We start from the raw sequence: 12,318 nt of genomic DNA on the forward strand, positions 1-12,318 counted from the left end.
AAGTGCTTAAATAGGTGCAGTCAAGTCACTGATGGGGCAGGAATAAAACTAAGAGAAGAGTTTTGTCCCTGTCTGTATTCGATTTTCTACACACTAAAAAAAGTTCAGGTAAAGTTACCTTAACGCAGTTAAGGTAAACCTCTGTTAAGGTAAAATTAAGGTAAAAGTTACCTTAACTTGAGTTAAGGTAAAAAAATTACCTGAACTGTGTTAAGGTAAAATTACCTTAACTTACCTTAACTTTTTTAATAACTTTCTGCTGTACATAATTGTTTATTTTTAGTAAAATGAGCAAACCAAATGTTGAAGTTTATTACAAGAGCTTTACAAAGATCCTTATATGAAGCAATTTGAGCTAATATTTGTCGACCTTCACTACAGCAAACCCCAAAATTACTTTCAGTGAGTGCTCAAAAAAATTCAAAAAGGCAGTAACGCACCAATTTTGCAAAAACTGGTATTTTTATTTTTCACGCGCCTCTGTTTATGTATTGGCTTCTCACAAATCGATTCCGAGTGGCAGAAGCCGCAATTTTTGAATCCTAAGCAGCGTTATTTGAGAAACTTTCATTGGTTTCACTCCAAATATGGGCTCTATCGCTGCTGAATATTGATTCACATAGCCCATATAAACGGTTTTTACTTGTTAATTGCTTGCTTGAATCGAACTCCAGTTTTAGAGGTTGGGAAATTTTGTTCCAAAAAAAGTTTGCCGGAACTGATTCCAAACAAATTTCAAAAGTGTTTCCTTGCATCTAAACCGAAATAAATTAAAAGGTTTTCCACTTCTGTTTTGAAGGAGGTTTGACTGTTTCTAACATAAAGCTACTCATTGTTAAAATTCGAAAGTGATTTAACATTTATTTATAATTTATTTATTTATTTTATATATATTTATTTTAGATTTATAATATTTATAATATTTTAGATTATAACATTTCCCTTTCCTTGAAATTAAAATTCAAATTCAAATTGAACAGTGAAATTGATAGAAAATAAAAATTAATGGTATTTTATTAAACTGCTGGCAACGCTGGAAACTGCTGGCAACGCAGTTTTGCGGTTTGTTTCTCAGTTTTTATGATTCTGTTGCACCAAACCTTGTCCTCAACTTTGTTCCCGCCAGTCTTAAAAATCAGTAACCGTTTTTTTCCACATAACCTATTCGTTCAAATTTAGTTGTAAAAATGTTGTATCATTAATTTTCTAAAATTTTCGAACATAGAATTCCTGTTGGTAATGCGTTTGACTGAGTAGTGCTGAAACAATGCATTTGACTGCGGAATGGTAAAACAACACGTAATTTTTGTTATTTCGAATTACTTTGTGGGAAATCTAATCGTATAAACCACAAGTGGGGGTGTAATTTAATATACGCCCACAAATGTTGAGAGATCTTCGGTGAGAATGATCGTGGTCTGATCAATCAATCCCGATAATACCAATTTATTACTCAGGTACCATTTGCCATTTATATTATATTTTCACAGATAAAAACCAGATTAATTAAGAATTCGGAAACAAAATTCATTTGCTTTCTGACCCCAGATGTGAATAAGACTGTCGATTTTACAAAAAATGAATAATAGAGTGCCGTTCCTTTACACTGTTGTTTAACTTGGTAGCATTTTTATAACAACAACTGTTAATCAGCATATAATAGAAGGCTAATCATAAAGGTTGAAATAAGTTAAAGTGACTCCTGGACTTCAGGGTTGCCACTTTTTTGTAATTGTGAAACGACCATATATGTGGTTTAATCCAAATAAGACGCTATTTCCTTCTAATATCTTTGTGCGATTGCCGGAAAATCGTAAAAGATCAAACACTTATGAGACTAACAGAACAAACATCAAACGAATTACGATCAGTTTAAGAATATTAGGAAATCATTTTCAGTTAAAGATGATTATCAGGAACAAATTGATGACGACGATTGCATGATAACCAAGAAATTATAGACGATCATTGCTTGATAAAAAATGGAATCACAGCATGATGAACCGTTTAAGTAAGACGTGAAATATTGCATGACAACTAATAACTTATCAATCAAGAGAAAACCGAATCGTATGAAAACTGAATCGATATAAAAATATAATTTTAATTCACTCTCAAAACACAAATGAATAGATACCCGTGCCGAAATCAGTTAAAAACAACATTTGCCCGGACCCACTTTTTGTGAGAGTTCAAGGAAATGATTTAATTGAAATTAAGCTAGTCATCCCAGGTCGAAGTGTGCGTTAATGATCCGATCATTAAAGTCTGTACACATGAACGAGCTTCCTAGTTAGAGTGTGCCTGAAGTCTTATCATTAACGAGCTAAACTCTGATCATTAACGAGATATATTCATTCTGTTTATTAACGAGCTAAATTTTGATCATTAACGAGCTAAATTCTGATAATTAAAGAAATGATGTGATCAAAGCGGCTTTTGAGCACATAGTAGTCTGATCAGAGGGGATTTTGAGCGCAGATTTTAGGAGGACGATGATAATATAACACCCTTTTTGGAAAATTATCTCAACTAAATTGAAAAAAAAAAAACAATTTTTTGCGATTTTTTTTATATTTTCTGACGGCGTTTCACTACTCCTCTCTAATCCGTGCTCGGCACTGACTACAGCGGAGCTACGAACAAACAATAGGAGAAGAGTTTGTATTGTAATGGGTTGAGTGTTTTTATTTGATTGGATTCAGCAAAAGAACACTCTCTCTCTCTCTCTCTCTCCCTCCCTCTCTCTCTCTCTCTCTCTCTCTCTCTCTCTCTCTCTCTCTCTCTCTCTCTCTGTCTCTTTGACAAAAACATTTTGTTCTGAAATGTCCCCTAATTTCACTTTCATAAATCTAAGATATCATAGTTTTCCATTGATTTTTGGCGTTTTCTTAATTGTTATAATAATTTTTTTGCAATTTTTTTCTCATATTTGACTTCCAAAATTAAGAAATAATTCTAAATTTTGGAAGCCAATTATAAAAAAGGACGGGAAACAAATAGTTATCACAATTGAGGGAACGCCATAAAAACAACGGAAAACTACGGTCTCTCGGATTCCTCATTCTATTTATTAACGAGATAAAATCTGATCATTAACGAGCTAAATTCTGATAATTAAAGAGATGATGTGATCAAAGCGGCTTTTGAGCGCATAGTAGTGTAATCAGAGGGGATTTTGAGAGCAGATTTTAGGATGACGATGATAATATAACATGCTGTTGGAAAATTATCTCAACTTAATTGAAAAAAAAACATTGTTTTTGCAATTTTCCTATGTTTTCTGGTGGCTTTTTACTACTCCTCTCTCATCCGTGCTCAGGACTAGCCACAGCGGAGCTACAAACAAACAACTATAGGAGAAGAGTTTGCCTTGTGATGGGTTGAGAGTTTTTTTGTGATTGGATCCAGCAAAAGAAAACTTCTCTAGCTTTGACAAAAACAATTTTTTCGGAAATTTCTTCTCTTTGCGGTTTCATAAATCTAAGATATCATAGTCTTCCGTTGATTTTTGGCGTTCTCTCAATTGTAATAATAACTTGTTAAGCGATTTTTTTTTCAAATTTTACTTCCGAAATTGAGAAATGTTTCTCAATTTTGAAAGTCAAATATGAAAAATTCGCAAAACTAATAGTTATCACAATTGAGGGAACGCCATAAAAACAACGGAAAATTACGATATGTCAGATTAATGACACTAAAATTAAGAGAGTTTTCAGGGAAAAAAATGTCAAAGAAAGAAAACTTTTTTTGCTGGATGCAATCACATGAAAAGACTCAACCCGGCTCGATGCAAAACATCACACTGGAATTTAATTACGACAGTCCACTTTACGACAGTATCTGTCTTCTGAGTTTATTCTACTGTTTGATCGTCATCCGTATGTCCTGGCTTTTTGTTGTTTGGTTGTTGCTAGGTAAATGATAGCTAGGTAAATGTGGCGTGATAGCCGAGAGGTAAGGTGTGTGATAAAAATGGCGATACTCATTTGTTTACCAAAGCAGAAAAAAATATTTTTAAAACACATTTTCTAATATGAACGTAATGATTTAACCGACTGATGATTTGATAGCTTGACAATTATGACAGCATGTAAATTAAATAAAAGTTTCAAAACTAAGTTTCCATGTGTTCCTACTTATTGCCGTTACTGCTTCCGTCAGTTTTGGTTTTGTTAACGGAGAAGAGTTCTGCTTCAAATTCAAAATTTTGTAATTAATGATATTTTTTGTTATGTGGAAAAAAACTGGTGGCAAAATTACTTTGGGAAAATTGAAACGAAACTTTTATTGTCAACGGTCAAAGATATCTTTTATCCAAGATCTAGCAGAATAATTTACGGATGATCTTCAGCACAATAAATTTTCTCGTCAAATGAAATTTTCCGCAAAATAATTTCACGAGTTTCCTTGTATTGGCTACAGTCAATCTTCAACACATTGCTTTCATGTCGTTAAAGTTTTTCTGGAAATTTTTTCTTCTGAACTAACTTCTGAGTTAAAACTTTAGAGAAAATAAAACACTAAAAGCTACTAAAGGTACCTGATGTAACCTGAGCTTCAAATCCACTCTTACACCAATGAGATTTGCTGTTTCGATGGCAAATCTCGACCTTTTTTGTTGAGGGTTTTTCACGCCTACAGCATGTAACCATACGCCTCAAATGACAGCTTACCAGAGTTTTCTGTATGAGTTTTGACTGGCTGCGGCAGTGATAGTCTTTATCTTAAGTCTAGTTACTGCACAAAATTCAACGCAATTAAGTCAAAATTCTGTAAGTTTTTTTGTTTTACCACAAGTCCTTGTGGCTGTCAGAAGCATTGTACATGTTTAAATTGTAATCTTAAAGTTCGACAACACAGATATCAGTGCGTTGCAAATTTCTGTCCCACTAAATTTTCAGCCAAAATAGTGCGACACTCTCATGAAATATTCCACGAAATTGTCCAGGAAGTTTGAATTTGGGTAGTAAATCTCAATGTTTTTTTTTGGTTGTGAAGATCGGTCAAATGATATCACAAACAACAATTTAAACAACAAAATAAATGAGTGGAAGGGGACATGAATGGCCTAGCAGTACAATTTTTGTCATTCGAAGTCAAGTTGGGTAGAAGGAAAAATTAACAGGATGTAAAAAACAAATCCTGGTCTGACTCTTTTCAGTTCAAAGTGCATTATTAAATCACACTTTGTGTGATTAAATTACCAGAACAGTTATGAAAAACTTTTAATAACAGTCTCAAATTATTAATTTCTAACTCTATTTCTGATAAAGTCAAAGCGAAAGGTCGAAAGGTTTCAATGGGTTTTTTTTCGAAACTAATCTCACATTTATATCCAATTTTAGAACTCCATACGGGTAGAGAATTACTTTCAAAACCGTGTGTGGTCAGATGTCAAAAGTTTTGGAGCGATGTTGATTTATCATCATTCACATCTGAGTTAAATCAAATTACGTTTGAAACTATATGAACACTGTTTGAACTGAACTTTTCAAATTGAAGCTTATAGCTAATTTAGTCTGACTTAACCCAATCTCGAAACGAAACCCAAGTTTACAATTTTACACCTTCGACTGTCATAATATTTTTTCGCACATTTGAAATCATTTCCAATAAATCTCCGGGTTGGCATAATTTGTTCCATAAAATAGAGACACGAAACTAAGGGCAAAATTGGAATGTCGTCTCAGCGTCTGCCAAACACACCTTTAAAAATAGCTCAATTTTGTCGACAATACTTCAAACATATTTCATATATTACAACTTTATTGACATTTTAACTAAATTAGTTTGATTTCCTGTGAAAGTGGATCATAACTATGTAATTATTTAACTTTTGATTGAATATTTAACATTTATTATTATTAATTTAAAATTAATGTAAATCAAAGTTTACTGTTTCTTTAATTTTGAAACAAATTTGACCCGAAATTGGGTTAAGTTATAACTCTTTGAAGTTATTAGTTATAAATTGTTTATTGATGAGCCTGATAGTCTTTATAGTTGGTAGTAGACTTTGTTTTGATAACTTAGTTACGGTTATTAAGAGGAATTAAAAATCATTTAGTGATAAATAGTCCAGATTAACTTTCTGTTTTAACTTTTAATCCCCAAATGTATATTGTGTGATGTTTCGCCATTTTGCCGATAGAGGGGATTAAATAAATGTATATTGTTTATACCACAATGCTAATCCGCACCAATTTTCGCAAACGGACCCTACGCGCCAATTGATCGAGCAATCTTATTGGTCGAGGGACCTTTGATAACGGCCTATAAAATCAACTGAAATTATAGCGAAACTAAGACCACTAAAACTTTCCCAAAACAAACATTCGCCAATAGATTTCAACTTTCGAGAGTTTCATTTTGAAAATCAATTCGTTTAAAATCTGTTTCCAATTTCTATTCTTAATTTTAAATCTGGAAATCATTTTTGGTAAGCTGGAAATCATTTCTCGATTGACTTTTTGTTCCAATTAATATAGTGGTTAAGTGATCATCAATTGATGTCACATACATTAAGTATGGCTTTCGAAGAGCCATCAAACGTAACTCACCCAGAAAACCCGCCTAGAAGCAATCTGAAAAAAGTAAAACACCCTAAAAAGAGAGCTGCGGCTTTCACAATAAGCCAAATTCTTGACGAAAATGACCAAAGTGAAGCTGCAGAGATCTACCCCGCCACCGAACACAAAAACACTTTACCCACAATTCGAACACCCGAACTAGAATCGTCTGAACTTGAACCCAATCAGAAGACAAATCAGCTCCCGGATAAATCGCCAAAGCTGTTGGAACCTTCTATACCCAAGGTTAAAACGCCGGAAATTACAGTAAAGACAAATGTGAATGATCGGAACGTAAGAGAGGAATCTAAGGCAACTGAAAGAGATGAGGAATCTCTGGAGAGTCCTGATCCTCAGCAAACGTGGGAACTTTTGAACACTTTCCTGCGTCTGTCCCAGGAGCAAACATCGCCAGATCTCACAACCCATCCAGGTAAAATAGCTGTCGTTTTCAAATAGTCTTTTCACCAGTTAAGCTCAGAAGCCGTGTTTATTTGTTTTTGTTTTGGTGTAGTTAAGTCATCATGAATTGTTAACCTTTTTTAAAATTAGCTTTTAGCCAGAAATTGATCAGACAGCTGTTAGTGGGGTTTTACATATCAAGAAATTTTGGGGAAAAAAACGAGTTTATTGGGTAATGAAGCAGCGAAAAGCCGGAAATTTGTGCACACGTACGATAATAACTACAGAAAGAGCTTATTTTAAACATTCTTAATTCGGGTTAAATTGCTGTTTTCGGTTTACATATGCATGGCAATTTGTTAAAGATCTTCTGGTTTCAGCTTGAGTAATTTAACAACCATCATTGTTTCCCAATTGAGATATAGTGCACAGATATGCAACATATAACTTTGAATTTGTCCGTGGGTACATGACATTTTTTAATAAATTATCAAGCGTGCTTCTTTTAATAGTTTGCTTTATATTTCTTAGTTTTTAGGAATGATTTGACTTGTCAATTTAATTCAAAATTAAGCTTCTTTCATGTTTTGACAGACATAACAACCGAGTCGGCGAAACGCAACATCATCAACAATAACAACAATATCAATTTCTTGGATCTACTCGAAAAGAGTTCAACAACAAATCCGAACCAAAAACAAACCCCAATTTTACCAACTTCATTCATACCTCCTTATTCGATCATAACTTCACCAACCAAGGCTCACCCTAACCCCCAAATCATTCTGCCTCCGACTACGTTCAATCACCCCTACGTTGGACCGAGCCAAAATATCCCGGGCATTAATTTGAGCCAAATTCTTCAAAACCCCTCTTTGTTGAATTCCCTTGGGCAAAATGCCCATAACTCGCAACATAATCAAGGGAACCCGAACGTGCACGGAACCCAATCAGGTGTTTTCAGTTCACAAATATCAAACCTTAGCCCATCACAAAGTTACCCAAATAATCAAACCGCAAATGCAAATCCAAACAACTATCCTTTCTTGACCACCCAGCTGGACTTTCTTCCTGGAACCCCGGAGTACCTCAAAACCCTCGAGCTGATGACGTCACAGAACCAGGATTTCGGAGTCATGTTTCCTGGACACCAGCACGTTGCAGGGTTCCCGCATCATCAGCAGTTTGGAGGATTGGGTTTTATGGACCCTTGGGGTCTGAACAGTGCCTTGAATAACAGGAGGTGCAGACGAAGCAGGACTGTGTTCTCGGATTCACAGCTGAAGGGACTTGAGAAAAAGTAAGTATCATTTGATGAGAAATGTACTCATTCCTGGGTTATGAAGGATTGTGTAATCAATAAAAAATATCTTAGTAATGGTATTTGGGAATTTTTCTCTATTGTTCCTCCCCCGTACGTAACCCCACAAGCTATAGAGGGCGTGCCATTACATAGTAAATTATGTGAAAACAATCGCAAGTTGGCTGGAGGGCTGTAAATAATACGCACCCACTAGGCTGCGTGGGTGAGGGGGGGGGGGGTGGTTTGCTCATAAAGGAAAAGATCTGCTTCTGGAATGGCTAGAAAAATAGCATTAAAGATGTCACTTTCCTACAACTTTTCGGGGGGGGGGGGGGGGGAATGAAGCGACCAGCGTTGTTGCTTATGATATTTGCGACAAAAACTACTAAACATATTGACCCAGACAAACGTTAAATTTTCATCTGCTCAAAATTGCATATAATTTCTGTACATTTGCAACTACGACCATTTGTTACAAAAGCCCAAGCAAATTGCCAACTGTGGTTAGCAGACTAGGTCCTGGTTCTAGAAAAAGCAGGTTCGAGTCAGCGTAGCCTACCATCTTTGTTCATAACTGCTGACGGGTTGTTGTGTTTCAAATTGATAACAAATTAAGTTGCCAAAATTTAATACCAACAAAAAGCAAGTTTGTTATTATTGCATCAAGTTGCTAATACCCGGACACGAGTCTGAGAGCTTTTCAGCGCTGAACCAGGACATTTCAAGAGAAAAAACTTAATTCAATTCTGAAACATTGTATCTTCAGAATATTTTAAGTTCTTTAATGTTCAGTTTTACCTCATTATGATTATATTGAGGTCATAGAGTTCGCCCAGGCTAAACGTATCCTCTATAGTCTAAAAATTACTCATAACCCAAAACTAAGTCTAATTATAATTAACCGACCTTTTGAATTGAACTGTGGTTATTGAGCTTCACAACTATATGATGTTTATGAAATTGTGTTGTGTTTAGTTTTACCAACACAAAGTACCTCACAACAAACCAGAGGAACAAACTGGCAAAAGAGAGTGGACTCACTCAGATGCAAGTGAAGACATGGTATCAGAACAGACGGATGAAGTGGAAAAAACAGGTAACACACCAAACTGATCTTTTGACCGAAAAGCATTTGAAAAGCATTTGAAAAACTCATTTTTAAATTTAATCTTGTAATGTGCTCAGCGCTATCGGGAAAATTGCGCTCAATTTTGTCAGCATTAAGCAGGAAATTGAGTCTTTCCACTGCATTTTGGCTATTAGAGAAATGCTCACATCAAAATAATAAAAACATAAAACATAGAATTGTTGTTTTAGTTGTTGCAAGATGGAGCGACCTCCATCCCCACAAAACCCAAAGGCAGACCCAAGAAAGTTCTAGAAGAACAGGAAGAAGAGGAACACGGAGATTGAATAAACAACAACAATAACAAACACACATCACCGAAGCTATCAATTGTTATTTGCAGCTGCAGAAGTCACAACTAAATTGACAGAAACTTATATTGTTCATCATTTTATACGAATGTTTATTTTTGTACATTTGGTTCATTTGTATACCGAAATTCAAAATTTGTTTGAAAATTTATTGCAAACATCTCTAAGTTAGTCAATCTTGAAGACAGTCGACTTGGAAGTTTTCCATAAAATATTGGATTGATTGACTCACCAACTGAACAACTAATTTCATTACAGCACTTAAATAGTTTCTGGTTAATCTTATTAATTCTTAAATTTTTTGTCTGACAACTTTGTCAACGTAATAATGAAGAAAACCGTAAAACTTTTCTTTCGCTGGGCTCAGATGGCAACGTGGCAAAAACACTGTTTTATCTTCCAATGGCACCAACAATTAAAAGCTAAGATGTGTCTCTTTAAAAAATGAGTTTAGATTGGATCATTAGCCAATCATAATCTCCAATTACATCAGAAATTTTGATTAGGGTAAAAATCATAAAAGGAGTATACCACCGAGCCTCAATCCATTTAAAAAGTTAATTATACAAAACGCCAGCTTGTTAGTCGGTTGATAATGTATATAGAAATTTGAAGTTTCCGAGAATTTTGATCACTCTAGTTTAGTTTTTGTTCCGACCCCTCTTGAGGGGGGGAGGAACTATATAGTCAATTGGGTTTTTATTTTTGTTCAGACAATTTTGTCCGATCGATATAATAATTGTAGAGCGTTGTGAGTGGTATCATTAAAAAGCCTGTCCAGCGTAGAATATGGAATTGAAAAGATTTTTATGAATTTCGTTTTCTAAGGCGAGCTATCGTGGTTTAAAGTTTTGTAAATTTTAGACCAATTTTTGTTCAGCTTTTCAGGAATTTTTGCCTAAAATTTCGTCAATTTTGTCAAAAAATGCAAAAATTGTGAACAATAGTACTGTTGAGTTTATTTTGAGAGTCAGTAAAATTTTGTTGACTGTTTTGATATAATTTTTTGAGCTAAAAATTTGGCTAAAAGTTTCAAAATTCGGCATTTTTCAACAAAAACTGCCCGAAGTAAGCTACTTTAGTCCACTTTGATAAGTTTGCTGGAAGTACACACCCAACAACATCTAGCACAATCCTTGTTATTCCGAAAAAGAACTAGTTCTACTTCCACTGAGAGTAGTCTGGTATTAAAATTTTGCCGTTTTTTGCTAACTTTACTCTATGATTATCAAAAAAGCAGCCACTATAATTGACAAGTTCTATTACATTCGAAACGATTGAGTGTTCCTAATGGACAAACAGCAACAGCGAGTCTGGTTTTGGCTGGTTTTGGTCAAATCTTGGACTGTTACAATGGAAAAACATTTCGGATTGTAATCAGTCGGTCTTTCAAAAAAATTTTTATGTTAATTAAAGAACAGAACAATTAAAAGCAAAGCTCACTGTTGATAAGTTCAATTGGCTTCCTAAGCAATTCCAAATTTTTGTATCTTGCTTCTTTACTGGAAAAGTTATGGTTGTTTTGACTTTAAAAAAAAAAGGTTGGTTAGTATAAACAAGGGCTTATTGAAATTTGCCACAAATTTTCATTTATATTGGTCAACTAATTGCTTTGTGTCAGCAAAGAGAGATTGTTTCTTCTTCATTTTCTGTCCAATGATTTTAACTTTAAGTTCTTTTCGGTACTATGCGTTAAGATATGGTTTTCTGTCTTTGATACAACTAGTTTTCACAAATTTTTTCGATTTTTGGTCATCGCCAATTTTTTATTTTTTCTCGTTTTATCACATCATCACATTATTGACAGTTCACATATTACGTTTTTGGTGTCCAAAACAGACAAAATTGAACATAGAAAAGTCCTTAAAGGCATAGAGTATGTATTTAACGGCTTCGTCATCCCTTTCTCGAAGAATGTATTTGAATTTTTACATTGGTCTCTATCTGTGGTTTTTAATTTGTCATATTAGTTGTATGATATTTGCTGGATAATTACAAGTTCCAATGATTTTTTATGGAACAAAAAAGAGCCAAAGTTTTAGTCTGAGTAGATAGCTGATGGCTTCATGACTAAGAAATCAATTGTTTTCAAAAATTAAAAAAAAAAACATTTTTAACATAGCATTTCAAATCCTTTTTTGTAAGTGTTACCTAGTATCGATAATTACAGGTCCCATACGACTTTTATGTTTTCAAGGGAAGGTGCAAATGTACAAATTTAAGATTTTGGAAGAATTCGTAGTGAATTTACTGGCTACTTTCGCGCAAAAAAGAGTAAAGTAATTTTTGATCTTGTTTGTATTTGAAGTTCTTTTTGTAGACGAACAACAATTTCCTAATAATTACATATTTTAAGCTCTTCTTTTGAACAAATAGACGAACTTATTTAATAAATTTATGTTTTCTTGACTGGCTTTCATGACTTTGAAAGTAATTCTTTTCGAAAAGTACAAAAGTTTTACTTAATTCCCTGTTTTTGTCTACTGGTTACGTATTATCAATACTGAGAGGTTGCATACTGCAATTTTGGGGCTCGAGAAAAACTCAAGCAAACATATTTTGATGAGCAAAATATGGGTTTACAGCTTCGGAAGTGTTTTCTCA

General features: G+C 34.2%; 1 protein-coding gene across 1 annotated transcript; it reads left to right on the plus strand.

Moving 5' to 3' along the window:
• The first annotated feature begins 6,366 nt into the window (after positions 1 to 6,366).
• On the plus strand, positions 6,367 to 9,861 carry LOC142338567 (uncharacterized). Its single transcript, XM_075388365.1, has 4 exons — positions 6,367 to 7,005; positions 7,569 to 8,274; positions 9,253 to 9,373; positions 9,595 to 9,861. Exons 1-4 carry the CDS (start codon positions 6,513 to 6,515, stop codon positions 9,688 to 9,690), a joined length of 1,416 nt encoding a protein of 471 aa, XP_075244480.1. The 5' UTR covers positions 6,367 to 6,512; the 3' UTR covers positions 9,691 to 9,861.
• Positions 9,862 to 12,318: the final 2,457 nt, after the last annotated feature.

This window comes from Convolutriloba macropyga, chromosome 4 (assembly GCF_964194025.1).
Source record: "Convolutriloba macropyga chromosome 4, txConMacr16.3, whole genome shotgun sequence".
Lineage (NCBI taxonomy): Eukaryota > Metazoa > Xenacoelomorpha > Acoela > Convolutidae > Convolutriloba > Convolutriloba macropyga.

What these genes read in the sequence shown, in the direction of transcription:
- LOC142338567 (XM_075388365.1), top strand. Translation starts at nt 6,513, where the DNA reads ATGTCACATACATTAAGTATGGCTTTCGAAGAGCCATCAAACGTAACT. An exon ending in AGATCTCACAACCCATCCAG is followed by an intron (nt 7,006 to 7,568) that starts GTAAAATAGCTG and finishes ATGTTTTGACAG; the next exon opens with ACATAACAACCGAGTCGGCG. An exon ending in CTGAAGGGACTTGAGAAAAA is followed by an intron (nt 8,275 to 9,252) that starts GTAAGTATCATT and finishes TGTTGTGTTTAG; the next exon opens with TTTTACCAACACAAAGTACC.